Genomic DNA, 24,792 nt, shown 5'->3' with positions numbered 1-24,792 from the left:
CCTAAACTGATTTTATTGGCACGATTACGGTCTGGGGGTGTCACAGCAGACGGGGGGCTCCAGCCGCCCAGTTAACGCCGCGCGGGTAATGGCCGCCCGCAGCGCCGCCAGGGGGCGCGCCTGGCACCGGGCGGGGAGGGCGGACACCGGGGCGGGGGGCAGTGCCGGGACCTGCCCGCCCAGCGCCCCCGGCCCGGCCCGGCCCGGCCCCGGCTGCCGCCAGCGCCTCCGCCCGGTCCCGCCGCCAGCTGCGGCCCGCGGGGCGGGGCGCCGCCAGCTGCGCCACCGCCCCTGTCGCCACCCATTGGCTCCTCCGCGCCGGGCGGCGCCGCCCGTTGGCCCGGCGGCGGCGGGAGGCGGTGCCGGGGCGTGGCTGGGCGCGCCCGCCGCCCCCTCCCCCTCCCCGCCGCAGCGCCGCGGCGCGGCCCCATTTCCCGATGCTGCCGCGGGCCGCAGCGCTGCCGCCGGGCGCCTCGCCGGGGCCTGGGCGCCGCTCGCCGCCGCCCGCCGGCCTCGGGGAGGACGAGGAGGAGGAGCCGCCGCCGCGGGGCCGGGCCATGGCGAGCGGCGGCGCCGCCGAGAGCGTCCCGCGCCGGGCGGAGGCGACGGGGCCGCAGGCGGAGGCCGCGGAGGAGCCCGAGGGCGGCAGCCGGCGGTGGGGCGCGCAGCACGCCGGGGCCCGCGAGCTGGCCGAGCTCTACTCCCCAGGTGAGGGCGGGAGATTCCCGCGGCGGGGCCGGCTCCCCTCGGCCCCCGCCCCGACGGCGGCGCGGCTCCAGGGAGCCCCGGAGGAGCGGGGAGGGCGGGGGTCGGGCAGGGCCCTGCCGGGCGAGGCGGCCCGGGGCTGCCGGCGGGGGGATGCCGCGTGCCCACCGCCCCGCGTCCGTCTGCTGGTCGCCCGCACCTCGGCCTGGGCAGAGCTGGCGAGCGTGGCTACTGAAAGCAGGTCTAAGAAACAGGCTGCGCTGCTGGGGGGAAGGCTTTCAAACTAGAGAGCGCCCAGGATGACTGCTCTTCCCTTTGAAAACAAAAAGTTAATCTTTCCACCCAAAAGCAGGTGTACGAATCCGGTTGCTAAGCAAGGTGACAGCTGAAGCTTTTGCTGCAGGATATTTATTCAGTGGATTACTGAGGTACCCAGTTCTGGCACCTCGGAAAGGGATGGAGGGATGTTGACTTTTTGCTTTAGTCTTGTCTTCCTGAAGCTTGCTGGTTGTCAGAGCTCAGTAGTGACAGCAGCTATTTGATTACGCTATGGAAATAACTGTGGGCTTCTTAATATGTCGTTTGTTTTTAGCTTACAGTGTGAGCAATGCTAGGTTTTGTTGCCATTCCCAGTGAATTCATTTGCAGGTGAAGGATCAGGAAAGGGGAGACATGTTTTCAGCATCTTGCTGTTTCCAGCAGGTCACCTGAGCAGCTTAGCTTGCACATTCAAGGCAATGTTCTTACTTGGGCAGAGCCAAGTAATGATGAGAAAATCATTAATTAGTTTGCCAGTTTTCTAGACTGTTCAGGGTAAGTCTGCCTGTTTCAGCTTGTATCGGTCACCTCTTCCTTGCCTTGAGATAAGGTGGTGTGTGACGTCTTTCAGCTGGTCTAGATAGGCACTTCTGATCCAGGTGGTGACTGATTCCTGTGCTTTGCAGAAAAGCAGTAACTAACTTTACTACTGCACTGTGCTCTTACTCATAAGGGAAAGATTTTCTTCCCCAAACAACTTGCTACCCTTGTCTTTAGCTGTAGATGGAAGTTCCTGGGAAGTCTGAAGTAGCGTATGCATAGTGGTATCTATCGGCAGTGAGTTGTGATATTAGAGGTGCAATTTTTTTCTGGTGTTACATAAATAACTTGCATAAACAACGTCAGAACGTGTGTTAGCAGTGGAAGCACATGGTATTGAACTACTGAATTCTTAAGAATGGCGATTACATATAACTGTGCAGAGTGCATATGACACTGGAATATTTCCATGATTTCTTTAAGCATATACTTTGTGGCTTTGGCACCTCATTATTCCATGCAGGACATACTTTTAAATTCGAATGCTCTTTAAGCCCAAGTTATTGGTGCTGACTCCATTCCTTTGTCTGATTTGCTTCCCGGTCTTTCCAGAGCTGGGCTGTGTTTCTGGACTCGGGTATCACCAGACAGTCGTGTTGGGATCCTTGTGTTCAGAGTACAGTGGTGTGGTGTTTGCATAGACTGAACTCACGGGACTTGCTAGTAAGGAGTCTCGGGTTTCCCTGCAGTCAGCTAATTGTTCCATGAGGATCTACCCACTTAGCTCCTCTAATCAGGGTGTGGTTTTCTTATTCAGGAAGTGAGTGTTAATTAACTCTTGCTTTCATTACTCCAGGGATCTCTTTATAGAATCTCCCACATTGTGACCTGATGCAGTCTTGAGAAATATGCTTGTTCTTGTGTCTTAATTGAATTTTATGATTCTCTTCTCTGCTACTGCAGAGGATGTTAATGTATGTACTCATGGCCTTTCTAGAATAAAACTCTGAACTGTAAAAGTCTTTGTTAATGTTTCTTTAAAATATTACATCGTAGGCATGTTAGAGATAATACCGATTCTCCTTTGATGTTCCTAGTTTCCTTTTCATTTCATGGTATAGTTGGGAAGGACTTGATTTAGCATTTAGGAGGAGATATTTGATCAGGCAGTAGGTCAACATAGAGGAGTAGTAGGAAAGAAGCTGTTGTCCTGAACACATGCCAGATGTGTGAGTGTTGCCTCTGCTGCTGTGAGAGGATGTGTGCCTCGAGTGAAGTCCTTACCAGTTGTTCCCCTGCACGTTGCTTGGCCTCAGACTCGAGTGGTACAAAGCGTGTAAGGCTGCAGGAGGGAGCGGGGAGTGGGCTGCAGGGTTAACTGCTCTGGGAAGCCCTAGGCAAGAGACAGCTGTGCTGACTGGCCCCCTAAAATTGGTGAAGACTGACCTGTCTGCTCCTGAGCATGCTAAGAGCTAACTACAGTCATGGCCCTTCTGGGCCAAGGTGGCAGCTCAGGTCTTCTTCTTGGATTCAGGCATTAAATTAATGCTGATGCCTTAATCCCTCCAGGTCTCACATCGAGTGTTCTCTTGCTCTCTGCATCAGTGCCTGGAGAGGGTGCAGCAGTGATTGACAGGCAGAAGCTTTCTGCTGCTAATCTGAATATTCAAAGTGTTACTATACTCTGATGTGTCTGTTCTCTTTTTATAGGCAGTAAATGAGGTTTTTGTAGTGGTATGTTTAGTACAGCAAAGTACGAGATAGAATTTGTGCCAGTTCTTTCTTGTTGTGTATTCTGTCTCCTGTCATCTCAGAATGGCTGAGAGGTCGTAGCCTTCTGCCTGCGAGCAGGAGGGCAAAGGCAAGACTGCAGGAGTTAAATAAGCAAGCTTAAGTAGTATACTTGCAGTACAGGAAAGTAGTTCTAGGGCCACCAAAATACAGGATGGTGCTTTTCCCTGTTAGTATAACAGCCTTATTACAAGCTCTGAGATTTTGAATATTACAGATCATAAGGTGATTTAACTACCAGTCATCTGAGGCCAGAAATTTGTTCCCAGATTGAGCCATACCGGCAACACTGAATATTGAATGAAGTGCAAATTTAAAAAAAAAATGATGTGATGTGAAGGAATGTTATGCCAGCAACTGGAGGGGAAAGGAAACTGGGACAATGTGAGATGATGTCTGATTTGTCCCTGTTATTTCAGTAAGGGCAGAGGGAAGGGGTTAGCAGTGGAAGAGGAATGCCATTTAACTAAACATGCACACCTCCTGTGGATAAATAAGTTTCTGTTTCAGTTAGCTGTTAGACAAGTAGAATGACTCATCCAGGCAGTAGAATAGTCTGTCTGTATTATTTCAGACTTCAAAATGTCTTCTTGGGTAGAAGTAAAACATGTTTTTTTCTTTTTTTTTTTTCTGACAGGAAAGAGACTACAAGAATGGATCTCTGTCATCTTATGCTTCTCTCTGATCGGTTTCAATTTTTACAATCTTCTCTTCTACTTGCGACTGGAACACACGTCATCTGTTATTGTTGGGATATGTAAGTAGGAACTGTTCACTGCCGTGAACAAGGCAAGACTGTTGTAATGCTGGAGACAAATGTGTAATCTTTTAGGCTTGGCTTACTGTTAGATAGGGAGAGGGACGTTTGTGTGTGTGCACAATTGTAGTGCCACTGAGACAGTCTGCAAACATTGTTACTGCTTTCTGTCTTTTATTTCAGTGGCTTTTCTGTCTCAAAGGTGAAGTTTTTAACGTAGCTATTTAAATCTGGTGTTCGTATGTAGTCATTGCAAGTATAAGGACTATTGAGAGGAGAAAATAGCTGTCAGGACTGTCAGAGCTGGAAACAAAATACACTGATGGACAAAAATATTTACAAGAGCTTTTCAGAAAGCAAAAGCCCAATAGAAATCTTATCAAAGGTGTTTCAGGCATGAAACTATATTGATTTCTGGGGATAGATAACTAATGCTTGTGATTGGAAGTGTAGGCAAGCAAGCTCAGTCTTCTCTCTTTACCTTAGATGTGTAGAGGTGTTTAACTGGATCTTGGCAGTGCAGAGCTTGCTGGTCTAGATGCAGTGCAAATTGGTGATTTCACCTTTTTGGTGGAAGAGAGGAAGAACTAGTAAAGGATTCTAGTTGAATGCTGTACAACTTTACTGATAGAATTGGGAATTGCATAGAATTAGCTGGAGGAAGAACTGGTCTCAGAATAAGCTGGGTGTGAAAAGGGTCTCCACAACATTCATTACATCATTCAAAGCCTAAACGAGTGTACAACTTGAATGGTACTTAATGCTCAGAGCAAAAAGTATCAGTGTTTACATGAGTTTTGTTTTACTAGAACGGTATCGCGATGCCGTTGCACAGAAACTCTCTTGAGACGAGGCAGAAGAGAGGGCAGTGGCGCAGGCTAAGCTGAAGCGGGTGATCGTCTGTGGCTGACTGGGTCTGTTGGCATTATCTGGGCAGCAAACGTCACTGACAGCTGTATAGTCATGGGAGGGGACATGGGAAAAGGAGAGGATTAAATTTAGAAATCGGAAGTCAGCTCTGCAGCACATACCTTTCATAACTTTCTGGTAAACTTTTAATATGGGATGAGGGAGGGAAAAGGATAGTAACTAAGCATTTCACTGGTCATTTTCTGTACTTGTGGTGCATATTGAATGCAATATTAACTTCTTGTGTTGGGAGTGTATAAATGTTGACATATTTTTATGCGAATTGCATTGTTGCCTGAGAGAACAAATGGTGTCATTCATTAGGACACCATATAAGCTAGCTACAGGTGCTCAGCTGCTGTGTTTTATAATAACTTTTCTACAAACTGTGTGAGGTGGTGCATGTTTTAGAAGAGAATGGTACTTGTTCATAATTGCTGCTGTATATTGCTAATAATTTAAAAAAACAACCAAAAAACATCACAGCAGATTCAAACAGTGATACATGATAGATGCAAAGAATTTTTCCCAAAGCTGGTAATTCCTGATGTCTGTTTAAAGGTTATTGGCTTTGTGCTGGGGCTAGAGGGGAGCAGTGTCCTCCCATTATGAATCCCACCAGCTCACTTGGCCTGATTTGGTCCTGCTTACTCCCAGCTGGTGAGGCAGAGGTGTTGGGAGGGATGTAGCACATGGCATGAGAACCGCTCCGTAATGATGTGGACAGATGCAGACAAGAGAATCAGCAAGGATGGTTAACCTGTAGTGCAATCTGTTTGCAACTGGCTTTCATCTTGGAGTTAATATTGATAAAAGCTTGAGTTCCCTGATATCCTGGTTACCAGTTTAACTGATAAAGCAGCCAATTCACTGATAATATTATTTAAGTAGTAGTGAATGATTAAAGTAGCTGAATCTGGATTCTGTGTAAATAAAGTAGTGTGGAAATAACTGATAGTGTGTACAAAAATGAGTGCAATAAAATCGTTAAGTGCTGCATGCTATCTTGTTTTGCTGTCTTCCTTAATACATTAATTCTCCAGGTAAAGTGTGAATGCTGTTGGTAATTTGCAGTTTTGCATTAAGTTTTATGAAGTTTTGTGAAACTCCTCTCCATAAATGCCCTGATTTCTAAATACCACATGCAGTACAGAGGGTGCAATAGGGAATATCGAATCACAGACATCGTCAGATGTGTTCCCATTGAGAGCTTTCCTGAAGCTTAGATTGGAGTATTGACCTTTGAGTTGAGATCACAAAATAAACATTCTGCTAATGAAGACGTAGGCCTAGATCAAGTTCACATCAGGTCCTTGGAAATCTGAAAGTGATTGGTGATCCCATGGGCTGGATCTGATCTGCTGCCCAGACCTGTTCATTAAGATGCATTGTTGGGACTGTTATATAATTATTTTTTTTCTTTTTAGAAATGGGGAGTAGTTTGAACCTTCTGCATCATTACATCTAGCCTAAACCCTGTGTCTGTAATTAAAAGCTGTGTTGTATCTTCTTTTTTCATGCCTGTCTGACAGGGCACATATAACTGTAACATGGCTAACACTGTAAAAATCTAGAAACTGTTGAGACAAAAAAGATCTGACTCTCCTCTTACCGGCAGTCTGAAAGCACTTACTTCCTTGTGTGATGTGAGCAGGCAGTCTGCTGAGAAATGAACTCACGTGGCATGCTGTCATTTGCTGTGCTGAATCACCTACGGGTACTCGTGCTATGGAGGGAGGGAAGAGCTGCAAGGCGAGAACTTTATGGCGTATTTCAGAATAGCTTTTGAACTGGGTTATTTTCTGCTGACTGAAGTTGATCTTGCTGGAAAGGAAGAGGCATGTGGGTCTCTTGTCTTCCAGGATGGTTTAGCAGAGATTAGACAATTCCCTTCCCCTCCTTGCTGTCAAAAAAAAAAAGGGGGGGGGGGGGGGGGAAAGAAAAAAGTGGGCAAAGGATGGATTTATTTTGTTGTTGTTTCTGTGTTAAATCCAGTCATGGCCTATTCTGAATATCTTCAGCTGCTGGGGAGTTATGAAAATGTTCCTTTTCGTGCAAGCTGACAATTATGTAGATTTGAATTTGGTATTTTATTTGCATGCATGCACATAGTTAACTCCAGGGCAGCCTTGGTTAGGAGGCTGAGTGTGGTGGAGGTTTAATTAGCCCGTTTTTTCAGCTGCAGCTGAGCTGTCCCACTGCAGTGGGACACTGTCCTAGCAGTACTGCGGAACCAGAGCAGCCTCTGCCACTCTGCTAGAAGCTCAGTAGTGCTGGGGACAAGGCTGGCATAGGTATTACTTGTGTGATAAGCAGAAAAGCCTCACCAAAATGTGCAAGATTAGGTTTGAAAGCTCTTACACCTTTAGGTGAGTTTGTGGTGTTCATATTATTCAATATACATGAGTTGTGTGTATATATAGGTGGTATATTAATAGCATCTAGATAAAAAGTTTGGTGAGTTACACCATGGATTCTGGTCTTCATTTTCCTCCTTTTTCATGTCTTTATAGGGATTTAAAGCCTTTTTTTCAAATTAGTTGTTTGTGTTTCTGACATTTGACTTTTATCTGCAGCCTCATTTCTCCTTAATAGATACTGTTTATTGCAGTCTCTACAAAAATTAGTTAAGTTTGTGTTGTAAGCTGTTTATTTTCACAAGAACTGCCCCATGTAGGGCAGATATCTTTAGAAACATCTTGTGACAGAACACAAGATACAGTTAATCATTGCTGACTTGAGAGATGGGGAACTAATTCTTTTAAATCCGGTTGAGGTAGGTGTTTCATTATTGTAGATGATGTGGGTTAGCCAGCGAGAGCACACAGAAGGAAATTACTTGGTTCACTTTCAAAATAGAAACTTGTACTGATCAAGGCCCAAAACCTTTTTGTTTCAAGCTTGAGTAGCTCTGCAGCGCTGCGCTTGGTTAGCTGCATTGCAGAGCCAAATGGTGAGTGTGTAATACATAGGAAAGCTCTGGCACACACTGGAGTAAAAGCACTCTAGAGACCATGGGTGCTTTATGAAATGGGACTGCTGTGCACGTGGATCGGCCGCTTCAAAGTCCTGCTGCCTTACAGCAAGAGACAACTATAATGATGTCATTTCACTTTGGATTTACTTTGTACATTAAAATGAGTTTCCACTTGAAATTTTGGTTTAAAAGGTTCTTGAAATTACACTAGGGAAACCTCAGTTAACAAAGGAAAATTACTCTTCAGTGTTGGTCCAAATAAGCCAAATCTGTGCCTCCTGCCGTCTCACCCCACCTGAAGTAACTATCATTACTTTATAGCTGTAGGTAACTTTGTGTTTTCCATCCTAAACTGTATCATCTTTTTAAAGACAATGACTCCACAAGTTGTAGAATCAGTTTTGCCTATTTAATCACATTTTTAAAATTGCAATGCACTAACACTGTATTAAGCCTTCTGTTGATCCGTTCTGTTGTGGTTGTGTGTGTTAACTTGGGAGCTCTAGGCCTTTCTGGCACCGAAGGATCCTGGAGGCTGTTGGTCTTGAAAGTGGAATTATGGAGTACAGTTGCTGTTTTGCACTCGGGTGGATGATGTTGACATCAGTTATCTGTTCTTCTCAAGTGTGCGAGCAGCTGTTCTCGGGCAGGGTGGATGATGGCTGTACCCTGATGGGGGAGAGCTGAGCCCTTCTCCCTGCCCAGCACTGCTTACCCGGGTAGTGGGGGGAGGCTGGTGACACGGTCCCGTCTGTGCTTTCCCACTTGTGTGCGCAGTGGACGTGCTACTGCTCTTTGTCAGCGGCGGGGACTGGGACAAAGAAAGCTCTGTATTCTTGCAGAGTTCTCAGGGGCTCTCTTAAAGTTGCAGGAGACTTTGGCTTGAGGATTTAAGAGCCGTAGGTCTCAGTGGCCCTGACTCGCTCAGAATAGTGCCTCCTGCACTTCAAAACACAAACACATGTTGGAGTGTTGCCGTGATGGAGTGGGTTGTAGTGAGTGGTGACAGAGGGATCAGCTTTGGTGAGAGAGTGCAGGCCTTGAACAAAACCAGCATTATGGCTGCTGACGTCCCGTGCCAGGCAAGTATTCAGGTATTAGGTCTCCTCTGGGTGCCAACCTGCACGCACAAAACTGCCTGGTGCTCCCGAGAGCTGAGCTCACCCTGCTTGATTCCTGGGAGCATTTTAAATGGATGATACGGGAGAAATAGTTTGATTAGTCATACTAATTAAAGTATTTAGTAAGGGCAAATTTGCTCTTGGTTTTCACTTAGTATCCATTGTTCTCTGTTCTTTTAATCACTTTTTTCTGGGATGACTTAACTGCTTTTTCTAGTAACACATTTTTGGGGAAAAGAAGTACACACAGTGGTACTCTTTTGTTTAAGAACCTGAGGCCTAGGTAAAACTGTCAGGATTAGGTCATGGAAATGTAGTGGGTGCTTTGTGAGTACTCCAAAGGCTAGAGAAATAGTAGGAATAGCTTGCTTTTTGCTAATAGACTAAAATTAAAGACATGAAAATAAAATTTGGTGATTCCTATTATTAAAATTTAGGTAGTGATTCTTAGCAAAGCCATGCTTTAGTAGATGAGTATTTGTTTTAGGATCTGCTGCTGTTTAACTCCAGGGGAGAAGGTACCCTGATTCTCTGGGGATCTCCTTTTTCTGGTAGTTTCTGGCTGTGTTGCAAGCTGCATGGTTTCTGCCCGGAGGCTGGCGTTCAGGTCTGTCGCTGTTTGAGGTGAGGCGAGAGGTGTGCCCGGCGCTCAGACAGCATTGCTGGGAGGCAGGGGATTATGTGGCTTTCCCGTAGCCGGGAGTGACTGGGCTGTACGGGAAGGAGAAGGGATGTCTGCTATGAGTAGCATGCCAATCTTGCAAAATAAGCTTATGTGAGTTAGGATGGACTCTTCCCATCTCTGGAGTGCATGTAGTATGGGCCCCAGTTATAATGTAATATAACTAAAATATATATAATAACACATACAATATCCAGGCCCTTTTGTTTTATAGTTCAACTGTGTTCTCTGCCTACTTGCACTGTTAGGTCCAGTTCTACTGAATGTTTCTGAGTTTTAAATAGCCAAAATTGTTAACTTGTCTTTTTGCTTTTAAGCTGCTACACTTTATACTCATTGAAATGTTTAGGGATCATTTTCTTAGCCTCCTAACTTGCTGTAGTATCAAACACCTGCCTTTTCTGTACTGAAAGCCACTAAATGTGGAATGCAGGTGACTAAGGCATTTTATTTTTATAAGTAACAAACAACTCTAGCATATTGATTTTTAGAAAATAAATTTTTTTCTGTTGTGGAGTTAGCCACTCCCCTGACTCTTTAGAGCTGTAACATTCAAGTAGTTGGTACAGTCACTGATTAAAAGTGACTGTACTTCTCAACAATGTTACACAATAGCATCAAGTTATTTAATAACACCTTATGCTGGGTTTTTTTCCTCTCCAGAAATTCTTAACTGCATTTTTACAGTACATATGAAACTTTACGTATTCTAGTAAGGCTTCTGGGTTACAATTTGAGAATTATATCTACACAAAGCCAAGCTTATATTGGTGAGGTACAACTTTTTGTTGCAAACGTGCAAATTAGTTTTATCTCTTGAACACCTTGTACTGCAAATGTCCTGCAGTCATTTGTCTTCCTTCTGCTGGCGCTTGAGAGCAGCCAGGTTGCAGGAAGAAGTATGTGGCTTCCTCACAAGAGAAGCCCTTCGTTAGGGTTGCAAGTTGTAATCTCTCTGCTTGGTACTTAAGCGAGGAAAAGAAGTGGGGGCTTTTCTGTGCCACAAACCCCTACTGTTATCTGATTTCTGAACAGAACACAAGCCAAGGCAAATCTGTCTTGTGTCAATTATAAGTTTGGGCCAGTTGTGCTTCCAGCCCTGTGACCCACGGCCCCGCTGGTGACTGGGCTGTCCGAGTGCCAGCAGTCGGGCTCTGGCATGTCCCCTGACTCAGAGGAGAGACACGCACTCCCTCGGCCGTGCCCCAAGGGTGCTGTGGTGCCTGTGGACATGCCTGTGCAAAGGATGGTTGGAAAAGAACAGCCATTCTAGCAAGTGTGTATCAGTCGTGTGTTCGCTTGTTTTAAAACATCTGCTACTGGTTGAAGTTCATTTGTGCACCTTTGGTTTTTGTGTATGATAGCCCTTTTTCTTTTCTCCTGATTCAGCAGTCAACTTCCAAAACAAAGAACTCCCGGTGTTTTGATCAAGTTCTGCAGCTTGCTGAACTGTAATACTTTCTTCCTCTCCTGTATTTTCTAAGTCCTTTCCACCTCTTCAGATATAAGCCACAGATGGGCTGATTCTCCATCCCACCACTCAGCAGGCTGGAGTAAAACTAATGTGCACAGAGCAGTATTTCTCTAATGCTTTACTGATCTTGCTTCTAATGAGCCTGTGAATCCACTGTTTGCAGTTCATATATATCTATACTGTGGATATCCAGCTTTTCCTGATTTTATGATTAATTCTTAATTCATGTCCAGGGCTGTCAATCTTATCTTGCCCTTCCAAACTTGATGAAAGAGCATCAAGGTCTTATAGCACCTTGGGGAAGTAGCTGAACACCTGTGCCTTGGTTTCCCACTTTAACTAAAGACAGTTCTAGGTATGTGAGAATACGGAGTTCAATTTGCTGCCATCCAATGTGCCTTCTGAGTCTGGGGACAGGATACACACAAAGTATTACAATGCTAGTCATGTACAACCCCTGGTACAGTTTTCACTCTCTTATTACAACTTGTCATACACAGCTGCTGAAGAGTGAGCAAGCCCTTCTGCAATACAGATTAAATATAATTTCTGGTATTTAGGGTTTTTTTCAGATTGTCTTAGTGTAATGCACTGCTTCAGGCACCCTTCATTCTTTCTTCTTAGCTTTCTACCAGCTGACATCAAAGTAACGTACGAAATATCTATTGAACCGTCAGTATTTTGCCTCTATTTTTGTTGTTCTTCCTACTGTTACTTCAAGCTCTGATAATGTAGTGTGCTGGAGGCGATGCGGGTTAATAGGGAGATTACCTCAGCAAGAATGGTATTTTAGTTGTTGCAAAGTGAAGTGTTGTTTGGATATCTTCCCCTTGAATCAAGGCTGTTTGCTCTTTCAGCTGCTAGGTGCAGATCTAAAAGCTATTGTGCTCCACCCTGTCTCACTGGCGCTTGTAAGTGTGGTCTGAAACAAAAACAAGCATACAGAATTTACTGCTTAGAAAAAATAAGCTGTCTTCAGTAAATAATGTGATACATAAAGGTTGAAGTGTCTCCTGCTGTATTTAAGAGTTTGGGCCAACTAGATCATGGATTCAGTAGTGGAGGTTGGTTTTATAATACGAAAAGAAAGCCTTTTGGGGTAGTAGGTGCCACACTAATCCTGATTTTATTTCTTTTCCCATTATGAAAATGAAGGTGAGGGGAAGGACTGCAGAGGTGAGGGATCAGCTAAGCAAGAGGTCACCACAAGAAGAGATCTATTTAAAGTACGCTGTGCTGTGTGCACTGTAGGTAACCGCTGTGCCCTGAAGATAAGGAGCATTTGATCAATAGTAACAGAACAACTTCATCCTCTTTCACGTTCTAAAAATTACCTGCTCTTTAGCAATGCTGCTGATGTCATTAAACTGGACTCACAAGGCAGCTGACTGAAGCATCCTGATTGGAATAGGAAAATGAGACAAAGTCCAGATCACAACCAGGGTAAATAAAAGTTGTGTGATTTTTTTGGGGAAAGATGCCCGTTGATTGCTTTGTATCCTGACATATCTCGGATTGCTTTCAAGTTTCTGTGAGAGGGAGGAGTAACAAGATGCCTTGGAGCAAGATGAACCAGTATACCAACACTTATATTTTTGATTTGGATTACAAGCGAGCGGGAATTGTTTTGCCTACACATTTTATCAGGCAGAGGGATGCCTGCCCATCACAAAAAGACTCAATACTATAAATGAGAAGCTGTGCTTGAAGAAGGTATTCAGACACATAGATAAACAAATGCTGGCTAGTGGAGGAGAAATCCAGGGATTCTCTTGGCTTCACAGACATCGGAAGAAGAGTTGGTGAGGCAAACAGAGCAAAAAATAGATTTCCTGCATCACCACTGGTTTTGCAACTCCCTGCTGTTGCTGGTGCAGACTATGTTACAGTGGGTGACTTATGTAAACAACCCAATTTTTTGTAAATATCAGCAGGGAAAACTAAAGCACTGTGTTCCAGCCACTCTGACCTGGCCCTGTGACTACCATTCTGGTTTGTGTGGACTCTCGGGCTTCTCTCGGAACTGCCAGACATGCCAGTAGCAAGAGCAGGGAATTGCTAACGGAGCTACTTTGAAACATAAGTTTTGAACGCATAATCTTTGTACTTGCTATGATTCATTTAACAATAGACTGCAAGATCAGTATATAGTGCTTTAATTGGCACAAACTTTGTATATGATTTTGAGGGATTTGCACTGAGATCAGGTGCTATCAGTTCTCAGGTATATCGTATTTGCACAGTACGCAGTAGCTATTTTGAAATCTGGGTTGTGCTTCTGCTGAATTCTTTTCACCAGACCTGCAGGTAAGAAGCGTGTGCTGCTTTCCCCTTCCAGAGCCTGAATGCTGACTCTGCAGAGAGTCACCAAGTATGCTTGTATACGTGTTCGCTGGGTGGTTGACCTCAGAAAAAACAAACATCTTTCTGATATCTTTATTAACCTGAAGTGAAAAAGAATTCTGGTTCATTATTCAGCAAATCTAGACTCCATCCAGCCCTGGCTAATCTCTCTTGAAACCTGCTTAGAGCAAGATGCGCAGGTTTGAACTGGTACCTCTTAGTGTCTGCTCTTTAAAGAGCAAGGTTTGACAGCCCTAAATCCCCCAAGCATGGAGGTCCCAAGGTAGTATCTTACTCTTTGCTGTGTTGCTGTAGCCATATCGCTGTGCTGTATGCCACGTTCCCTCTCTGTTAAAAACAAGGGAACTTCTTTGTCAGTCTTCTCTGAATTTTCTTCCCCAAAAGCATAAAGAGCCTGGCAGTAGAGCTCAGACAGGAGCATGTCTCAAACTGTGTTCGAGACTTCATTACTAAAGGGATTGGGAACCTGGGAGTTGGATGACTTCTGCAGGTGAAGAGTGGGAGTTGTCTGTTAAACACCATCTGCCAGATCTGTGACTAACTGGAAATATACAGCTGTTCTGATCAAATAACATCGCTTGTGTCCTTACTCTTAAATGTCAGAAACTTGGATAGATAGATTACCCAGAACACAAAAGCAAAAATAGGGCTTTATGTGCAAAAACTGAAAGTCACCTTTACTTAATTGCAGTTTTAAAGTTAACTGTGGTTGGCAGCTAGAAAAATCTTTACATGTGTTGCAGCAATTTCTGTTTAATGGTGTATCTAACTTTGTATGCTTGTGATATTTGCCTACTAGGTCCCTCGCAGAGAATCGTTAGCATGGCTTCAGGAGCCTTGCCTATAGCTTTGCAGATGCCACCGTCTTGGAGTTGTTTGATGTTCCAGTCTTATTTTTTAAATAGTATTGTTGTACCCAGGAGTGGTTTCTTGATTAGTGCGTATCTGTAGTTACCGAAGTTCAGTGCTTCCTGTTTACAGACATAAGGGGCCAAGGGAGAAGAGTCTGCAGATATTATTTGTTGGGATAGCTTTCACTGTTATAGCCAAATAATCTGTTAAATGCTGTTCAAGAAGAAGGTAGGCAGATCCAAGTGATTTAGTTCTAATTTACTAGTATTTTCCATAACAACAATTGTAAAGATTTGTCAAGTTCTTCTGTAGAAGATGGGTTAAACACAAAATCTTGCTATAGATTTGATGAAGACTGTAACTGTTCAAATGGTGTCTTGTTAACTTCTTTTTCCTAGTTGCCTAACCTTATGTTTATTCAGATTGGGTAGATCTCATGTGGTTGTAAATATCTAAGAGGTAAATAAACAAGTATAAAATGCGAATATATCAGTAAAAATGCTTGTGTATATCTAACTGCGTCTCTCCTCACTCAAGTTGCAGGAGTTATTACAGCTGACTTCCTATCAGGATTATTTCACTGGGGAGCTGATACCTGGGGATCTGTGGAGCTACCCATAGTTGGAAAGGTTTGAGATTCTTATCCTTAAGCTTGAAAAAGTTAATAAATACTTTTCTGAAACACTTCCAGTTTTCCCAGCTATGTTGAACAGTGTATATAATAAGCTGTATTGTTTTTGCAGTCTTGCCCATGTAACCAGTCCCCAGCCCCAGAACCCTCCTCCACCGAAAGGCATGGTGTATTGCTGGTAAAGTGCCATGTTTACACTTGGCCTAGGTGACATGTGCAAGGTGACACTGTGCCATTTTATCGCCTTGTTTAAGGTTCGCACAGTTTTGCAATACCAGTGTTCACAAACCCTCCCGAGGTACTGTGGGAATGGCCTGTGACTACAAGTGTAGAAGCCTGGCTAGACTAGCACAGATCTTCCAAAAGGCCAATAAACACAGAGAAGTGGAGAATTCTTCCTGTAGCTAAACTTTCTAAAAACTGCCTTGTAAAACATGAAGATGCTCCAGTAAGAAATCTCTCCAGTTCTCTGTGCTACAGGCCCCTATTATAAATGTAGTAGTATTAAATAGTGATGACTGAAGATTTACATTTGAGAACATCTGCAGCTACAAATGTCAGATGCTTAGTGGAAGGTGCAGACTTCTATAATAAGCAATAATCTGTTTTTTAAAAAAACTTCATAGCTACCATTAATTACTACTCACAGTGCAATATTAGACAAATCTCTTAAAAAAAAAAAAGAAGAAAAAGAAAAAGTGTATGGGATATTTATTGTAATTATCCAGTAATACATGAACTAGAACAGCAGAATTTAGGCTTATTTTTGTTCACCTTCAATAGACTTAGTAGGCCTTGAATCCCTGTATCTCTGGACCATAGTTTAAAAAAAAAAAACAAAAAAACAAAAAATAAAACAACACTGCAGGAGACTATCCACTAAATAAACAAGAGTTCAGAAGATCAGGACACCTTTGCATTACACTGTACATGATATATGTGTTAAAGGCAAGTGTTTTACTGTCTCAGTCCTATCTATCCCACTTGCTTTGTCTCCTCTGGGATTGTGTATTCACATGTGATTCCTATTCCTAGACAAGACTTTCGTATAATCTGTTTGATTTACATTGGTTTGTCTAGTCATTTTGTATTTAGTCTGTTAATGCTGTCATCTGCAGCCTGTACTAAATGTTAGGCTGAATTTTCATTTTGTTTAGTGTTTTCTTGGTTTATGCTGCTTAACAAGTGACTTACATTTCTGAATTTCACAGACTGTTTTTGTCTGTGAAATTAGGATGCTGATGCTTTGTTTTTGAGATCTAGAGACTAAAGGTCCTGAGTGAAAATTATGAATAAAACTGAAAAGCAGTGACAAACTGGTTTTGAGTCTGGGAACTGAATTGCTTTGCAAATTTAAATCAAATTATCTGAAGTGTTGTCATCACAGAAGTTTTAATCTTGCTTACATGCTTACACTATGGAACTCCCTTTCACTCACTCATCAGATTTGAATGCAGGGGTTTTGGGGGGTTTTATATTTTTTTTTTCTTTCCAAGATCATTATTGAGCCACAGTGTCATGTTTATCAATTTGTTTTTTCAGGCTTTCATCAGACCCTTTAGAGAACATCATATTGACCCCACAGCAATTACCAGACATGATTTTATAGAGACTAATGGAGACAACTGCTTTATGACACTAGTCCCGTTGGCAAACATGGCATACAAATTTGTTTCTCTTTCCCCAGGTAAGCTGTTACTTCTGACATGTGGATTTAGCATTTTAGTTGATATTTAAATGAACGTTTGTCTGTGTGAGGCTCAGAGAAATCATTGAATCTGAGATGTGGAAACATGATGCTCCTGGGAGGAGGGAGGGAGGGAGGGAAACTTTTTTTTTACTTGCGGATGAGGCAACTGGAAGGTGGGACAGCTACATTCTTAAGGTCAACAGAGAGTCTGTGGCTGAAATGTCTTGCAAGGAGGTGTTACACTTACAGTAAATATTCTTTTTATAAAAGGGATCAGACTGTGTGCGTATAGGGAAAGTCATTGTTCTAAAGTGTATAAAAAAGCTTCACCTCTGTGTAGAAGTACTTTATTTGCAAACTAAGAGTGTAAGAATTAAAGGATTAATTTAATTTTGTAGATGGTAAACTCAGAGTTTAACTTCCTGTTTATGACAAGTTGACAGACGTTGGCACTTACCGGCCTGTCTTGTGACTTTCTGGCATTGCTCATGGCTCACTGGCTCATGACACTTCTGCCAAAGCAGCTTCGTTGAGGCCTTTGTTAGTTCCTGCAGCACCAGGCAGCTCTGTCTGAGCAAAGCATCATTTTTCTAGTAGAAATTTACCTTTTCATAAATGGTATTTAAAGATACACATCTTGTTTTGCAGAGGCATTATATGAAACGTGTCCTTGGGAGTGTTATGTCTTTGCCCTTATCATCTTCATAACCATGACGAACCAGATTCACAAGTGGTCTCACACGTACTTTGGTCTTCCACGCTGGGTCATATTTCTACAGGACTGGCATGTTATCCTGCCACGGAAGCATCACAGGATCCATCATGTGTCTCCACATGAGACGTACTTCTGCATTACAACTGGTACTTACACCTGGTTCATACTGCAAGCTTTCTTTAGTAGTCTAGTGCAATTCACCTGGCAGGATGTAATTTAGTGATGGCCTATTCAATACCTAGAAAATGACATGGCGAGGTTAACAGTGCTCTTAGCAAAACTATAGTTGTTTTCATTGCATAATAATGTGGGGGGAAGATCCGTTATTGACTAAAAGGTATGACACATTGGCTATGTTGGGTTGACAGTGTGCTTAGGGATGTGGTGGAGTTGAGAACAGACAGTGTTAGGTTAAGGGTTGGACTAGGTGATCTTCAAGGTCTTTTCCAACCTAGATGATTCTGTGATTCTGTAACTTCCAGCATGATGGGGCAGTCGGTGGTACTGAGGTCTGATTGCATGATAGCTTGGTAATCTCATGCTAGTAATGGATTTTGTTCATTAAAGACTTAAAGCTGCTACTCCTTCAGAAGACTGTATCATCTGCAAGTGCAACTTACCTTGAATGCTCATTTCTAAAGCAAGGCTTCTGGATTTTCAGTATTCATGCATTCAGATTTGGGGCAGAGGAGCAGACAGGCTTGCAGAAAATGGACTTTTACATCTATATTCAATTTCATGCCCACCGTACAGGTGGGTATGCTCAGTCACCACTGTTGAACAAATCTTGAATAAGCTATCAAGTTAATCAGACAGCTGGAAATAAACCACTCTGGTTCTTCATTCTGTTATTGGCTTTGACAAACAGTTTATGTTGGTTTTGAAACCTCTGCCAAGAAACAAATCTAGTTCTCATGATCAAAATGTCATGTAAAAACTCAGTATAATTAAGAAGCCTGACTTGACAGATGATGGCAAAAATCTTGCCACCCTAAGAGCTTTTTTCAGTCTTACTGTGTCCTCAGAGTTTAAGCCTGACCATTATTATCAGTCTTAGTCTAATTGCTTTTTTTTCTCATTAAAAAAAAGCACATGCTTCTGTTCACTTCATGCTTTCTTTAAGTATTCATACTATACTAGTCTGACATAACACAGCATGATAAATTGTATTCTTGGATTTTCCAGTGGAGCAAAATGTTTCTGCAGCTCTAATTCTTTCTTCTAGGGTAGAAGTGAGGAGGCGTACAGAAATATGCAGTCAGTGTGCTATTTAAAAGGGCCTTTACAGAGTAAAATAGGACTAGTTTATTGTAATGTGCTTGTTAGTGACTTCAGAGTAGATAGCCCAGTCCAAAGAGCAGGCTCGGTGGCGCTGACCTGTGTATGTAAAGATCCGACGCTGTATCATGGCCAGGGCTTTCTGGCGTTCCCAGTGTTACAGCTTTCGGACTGGCTGCCGTGTTTAGACACCAGGAAGGAGTCGTCCATTCCTTGAGAGGCGATGGCTGTGTTAATGAGAATTGCATGGGCTGACTTCCTAAAGGGCCCCACTATGGAGTGAGTCGAGTGGAGCTGCAGGATCGCAGGTGGGCTAGGAAGGGTCACGTCCAACTACAGAAGTGGCTGAAAACAGTGCAAAACAGTGCCTGTTTCAGTAGATCGTTACAGCTGTGCTCGTGTTGGATTAGGAACCATCTGGCTCTAGAAATATGATATTTTTCAGCAGTGAATATCCTGAATAGTATCTCCCTTTAGTAATTCTGCCCCGTAGTAGCTACACACCTAGTCTGAGACATCACCAGAAGAGCAGTTGTTTTCTCCGTGCTGGCTGTGCCACTGCTGTAGGGATGGTACTGGGACCCGGCAGAGCTGGCTCTGTGGCAACTTTATCCTGTTCCACTCTTGCTCACACTACTCTGGGTTTTAGCTCTTTCCTCTAACATGAATCGCTGCTTCTAGCCCACTGTTTCCATTGTGGTAACAACTTCTTCATTCCTGCCTCTCCTTTGGTTTCGTTTTCTTATGCTTTTTTTTCCCCTTTTCTAGAAATTTACATGGAGTAAAGTATAATGTGTGCTTACAGAACATTTCTAATATAACTCATCTCTTCCTGGTTGTAGGAAAACTTCTACAGGGAAATAACATTTTCCAGAGATTATTTCTGTTGGTTTTCCTAGTTTTACACTATTTAATAAAATAGAGGCCTAAAGTTACTATACAATATGTAGTTAGGTTGGCATCAAAATACAGTATCAGAAGATCAAGTTAATATCCTAAAGTGAGACACAATAGGCCTCACCCTGAATTCAGAGTTCCAGCCTCACAGTCTGTACAGTGCAACATCAATTCAAAATACCCTAAATCTGTAGGCTAGGAAGGATGCATTAAACTCCTGTTGCATGCAGAACATGATAGCACTTATTGCCATTTTTACATAAAATGGGAGACGCCTGTCCCGTATCGACCTGTTATGTATGGCCTTTCTGGTCGCTTGGAAGCAGAGGTGCTCTGTTAGGTGGGTTGCACAACTTTGGGAATGCTAGCAGTGCTGCCCTTTTAATCCAGGAGGTGTCTAACAGCAGCTGTGGTTAAACGCAGCACAGTACTACAAGACGACTTCTCCATCACAGACTTCATTAGCAAGCAGTTATGCAAACTTTAATTTTGCCCAGGGAGAGCATAATACATTTAAGTACCTTAAAAATGCAAACTGATGTTGGAACTAGCTAAACTTGAGGTTTTACTTAAGAAAAAACTTTGTTCAGTTTGCTGAATCTTAATTAGTGATCTTTAGTGGTCTTTAGGTCAGAAATCTTGGTTATTTTCTAAAATATTTTTTTTTCCTAGAAACTGTGGCATTGATAATGTATTTGAGATTTTGTTGTGGGTATTTACTTTCTTGCTGTACTACCTAATGAGAAACACAGGGAAAAGCCAAGGTGGCTTTGTTGATAGGGAAACTAATGGGGGAAAACAGCTGAAATTGTTGGGTTGGGGTTTTTGTTTTGTTGCTTAAATTTCAATATTAAATCTAAGGTACTACTAATACAAATGTCCTGTTTCTAACACAAATCATTCAATTTGATGGTCACTTTTCTGATAGCTTTGCAATGGCCATAGAGAATAGTCCACCTCTGAAATCCCCTTACACTTACCTTGTGTTTAATTTAAAGAATGTTATTAAATAAACATTGCAAGGCATTGAACTTTGGATGCTGTGACAAACTAATCCTTTTTCTCCTTTGCAATCACTTAGGTTGGCTGAACTATCCATTAGAGAAGATAAGATTCTGGAGGTGTTTGGAGAACATTATCCAAGCAGTTACTGGAGAGAAGCCAAGAGCAGATGACATGAAATGGGCTCAGAAAATCAAATAACTTTTGCCAGTCTTCTGCAATCCTTAACTTGTTGCCAATGTTGTTTTTTTTAAAAAAAAAAAAAAAGCCATCAGCCAAATTCAAGACCTGCAAAGAAATAACAGACTCTAAAGCACAAACTAAAAAGTGCTAACACAGACTGTAACAAAAAGAACTAATTCTTAAAACAATACTTGAAATGAAGATGATTACTCTTACTGAGCACCTTTTTGTTTAGCCGTGTCTGCTTACGTCTTAGAAAATACTTCATCACTGTCTCTCATAAGGCTGTCGGGCAGGCCAGAAGGCAGGACAGTCGCTCCATTGGTACATGGTGGCGTAGTAAACATGTGTTGTATCAACATTATTTAACACTTCAAAAATAGCTTGTTGCCTAAGACCTATAGGGAGAATGGTGACAACAGTTTGTCACTTCATGTTTGAGTCCAAATACACTGCATGGAAACAGTGTGTCAGAGTAATGGAAGCCTATAAAATCATCGCTGTTCAATGCACTTAGTGATCGATAAAGCTCTATCTTCGGTGTCATGTTAAATAATTGATGTAATGTGGAACAGACTTTGAGAATCCCACTCCACCAGTGGGCCACGAATCCTCAAGTGTCTTCTGTTTCCCTTAAAATAAAATTGTTCTACACTCTACGTGGATTTGAGCAAACTGTTTCTGCATAAGCCTTCAACTTAACAAACCTCTGAGGAGAGGGAGGGCACCCCATACAACACATGCTCGTGTTTGTTCATGTGGAGTGCTCACTGATGAGTCTTCTGTTAAGTCTTTCCTACCCTGACAATTAATGTTTAAAATAGTTTTAGCATTGAGCACATTGCAAATAGCTGTATTCAAGAGCTCAAGGTATCAAACTTGTAATGTTAGAAGGGAATTATCACGATGACTGGTGTTTGTTGTTTTTTTTTTTAAGGTGCTTGCTTGTTTCTGTAAATAATATAAAGCCTTAATCTCTTCTGGTGTAATGGAATAATATTTTAATGTGATGTTTGAATGTATATAATGTATTTATAACAAAGCAGTTGGATAATACTAATCATATTTGTTAAGTCTTGTTGCCATTCTTCATTCATGCATTGTCAGCACTTTGTCCAAGAACTTGATCACTGGTTTGCAAAATGCTTTGTGCTGTTGCAGCCACCTGGAACACTTTGCAGCCTGTTAAGTCTTGTTTAGGTTGAAGTGATTGTTTGTCAGCCTTATAGGAGCTTGACACTGCATTATGCCAGACTTCAACATCTTTCAAGAAGTGAAAGTAATTCTGCTTTGGATGCTACGGAGTAACTGCTGGGGGGTGGGGATTCCCCTATAAACATCCAACAGGCGCTTTATCAAGTTAATGTGATTTGGATCTTGTTTCATTCTTTCCTAAATGAAAGCTTACTGATAGTCAAATCTAAGACCATTTTCCCTTCATTAGTTGTAAATTGTGTTGAATTCAAACTGTCTTTTCCTGCAGAGCTGGTAAGGTGGTTTTGAGTCATAGGTTTAGACTGACCTTCATCTCAGCTTCTTCAGATATGGACCTCAACTTCTGAAAGGGTTGGGACTTGGTGACTTTCCTTCAGTGGAAATTGCTGAATGCGGATGTGCCTGAGCTGGGTTCTGCAGATTAAAATCACAGTTGGTACAAAATATTTAACATGTTTAAATAACTCAGACCCTGGGAGAACTTTATACCATTACATGAAACTATTGTCTGTTCTAGTTGCCACAGTTGATACTGGGTCTCTGTAGCTTTGACAGTAAAGAATACTTCCACTTCAGTAGGAGTCTCAAAATGCATTTAGTTAAAATTGGAGGAGAAGGAGGAATACTCCTTTAATGCTGTTATTGTGGAAGACGGGTATGTGATTTCATACTGTCTTTGGTGAAAATAGCAGGTTTTCCCATTTTTCTCCCACCCACACCATCAAAAGCCTTGGCAAAGGCAGCCATGTATGAGAACACACAGCACTGGGGGGAGCAGTGGGGAGGTTGCAGGCTTGATGAGGGAAGATTGCTGCAGGTTCGCAAGGTTCTTTGTTAATATTGCCTGCTTCACCCAGATCTGGGTGTTTAAGAGGTTTGATTCTGTGCCAAACCTGTTGGCTCAAAGTTGTTCCTAGAAGTAGTTTTATCTCTACTTGTTTTAATTTCCAGGCACTGACTGTTCAGCTTTATATTAAAAAAATCGAGACATGAGTATAAATTTGGATGAAAAGAAGGATAATTTCTGCTATCATGGAACTCAAGTGTGGCAAACATTACTTTGAATAAGTGACATTGGATCCATGTATATTTTCTGTTTGTGGCTGAAACATTTAAAATTTCTTTGGCATAACAGGTGTGACAGGTGTTGAATTGAATATATGCTGAATGCTGGTGAGGTGAGGACACAAACCCTTATGTCCAGAGCAAAGAATGCTTCTCCTTCCTCTTCTCTCCTTCCAGTGTGAGTGTCCTGCAGTTTTAGAGGTGTAGGGGTGCTTAGGAAACAACATCTATTGCTGTGAGTACAAAGAACTGCAGTAGTTACTTCTGGTATCTTGACAAATTTTTAAATTTATGCCTGCTTCTATCTTGAGACTCCCATAATTCTAACAGATTGGTAGTACTTGGTTCTCTGTCCCTCTGGCTCTCAGCCCTTTCTTCCCCATCCCCTCACTCTCGACTCCAGTTTCAGTTGAGTAAACTCATGTCAAAGCCCTGCAGAGCTGGGTGGATGCTCAGGACTCCTGTGTGAAGCAGCCTTAAGCACTAAGTCCTTTGAGAGCTCATCTCTCACTGCAAATTTAAATGCCAAGTGAACAGCAGTGGTGCAGTGTATATAACAAATGGATCTGAAGCACATAAATTATTAGAGTTTGTACTTCAAGAGTGCTGTTAAAGGCAATTGCTGTTGCCGAAACTGCTCTCAGACACTTGATCTATAGTCTTACTGGAAACAAATCTGAGCTACTAATACTGGTGGCTGCTGGGACTATCTGTTAATCTTACTTAACTGCTGTCCCAGTTTCTCATAATTAATCTCTGGGTGCTGTTTTACATGCTGATGCTGTGCTCGACTCCCAAGGCAGCTCTTGCTCAGTGACTGAACGCATCCACATGGCTGGCCCTGTGCCTGTCGCTGCTCCGAAGGCAGTGGTGAAGGGCAGGGCCTGTGAGCAAGTTCTGGTTTAGTAATTCTTGATCTTTCTCTCCCTGCTGTGAGTTGAGGTGTATCTTAAAGCTTGCTACTCCCTGGAGGAGGGTTAATGAATAGCTGTATGAATTGGCTTGTTCTTTGGCCTTCAGTTGGTTTCTGGAAACTGCTCTGCCCATTTAAAGTAGTGCATGCTTCTGTAAAATCAATATGGCAATTCTGGAGCAAAAGGCTACATGGATCCTTCTTAACAGATGTAAATCTGTCTTAAGATAGATTTGTCTTAAATTGATTAGGAACAGATTAGGGGTAAAGCAGAATAAGGCACTCCTTTTAAACTCCACAGAGGTGTGCCTGCATCTCAGTTTAACCAAATACTTTAAAAGCTATTCAGTCTTCCACCTCCACAGAAAGATGTGGTCAGTCCCCTGCTCTCTGTGACCTTCAGGAGAAGGTCTTTAGGCCTTCAACTTCTGCCAAGTCTGTAGTTGCCCTCCAACAAGCTGGCTACTCGTGGCCATGTGAGGTAGCATATGTATTTCTTCATGTGTATCTGTGCATCACAAGAGGTCCTACAAGCAGAGCTCTTTGGGGACTCAGCTGCAAGGGGAAGCGTTGCACTGTGGTAAACAGGCCAGTTACTGCAGAGTGCCTTGAAATCCAGCTCAGCCTTTTCTTAAGCCAGTTGTCAGGACAGCCTGCTGGGCTTGGCTTGGTGTTTGCTTTGAGGTTCCCATGGATGGATTTCAAACTGCTCTGCTTTCTGGTGTCTGGACTTCTCCAATTTTGTTTCGTTTTGCTGCTGGGTTGTTATCTGT

At 42.8% G+C, this 24,792-nt stretch overlaps 1 protein-coding gene across 3 annotated transcripts; it reads left to right on the top strand.

The window, feature by feature from the left end:
* Positions 1-433: 433 nt before the first annotated feature.
* PEDS1 (plasmanylethanolamine desaturase 1) lies at positions 434-21,899 on the top strand. Of its 3 annotated transcripts, none has more exons than XM_074920559.1 (6): positions 434-708; positions 3,932-4,051; positions 14,968-15,050; positions 16,604-16,748; positions 17,400-17,612; positions 20,723-21,899. In XM_074920559.1, exons 1-6 carry the CDS (start codon positions 438-440, stop codon positions 20,842-20,844), a joined length of 954 nt encoding a protein of 317 aa, XP_074776660.1. In that variant the 5' UTR covers positions 434-437; the 3' UTR covers positions 20,845-21,899. The 3 variants fall into 3 exon arrangements, with proteins under 3 accessions (XP_074776660.1, XP_074776659.1, XP_074776661.1); XM_074920558.1 differs by having other exon boundaries at positions 14,968-15,059; XM_074920560.1 differs by lacking the exon at positions 3,932-4,051 and having other exon boundaries at positions 14,968-15,059.
* Positions 21,900-24,792: the final 2,893 nt, after the last annotated feature.

This window comes from Athene noctua, chromosome 16, assembly GCF_965140245.1.
Source record: "Athene noctua chromosome 16, bAthNoc1.hap1.1, whole genome shotgun sequence".
Classification (NCBI taxonomy): domain Eukaryota; kingdom Metazoa; phylum Chordata; class Aves; order Strigiformes; family Strigidae; genus Athene; species Athene noctua.
This window is presented reverse-complemented; position numbering and strand designations above follow the sequence as displayed.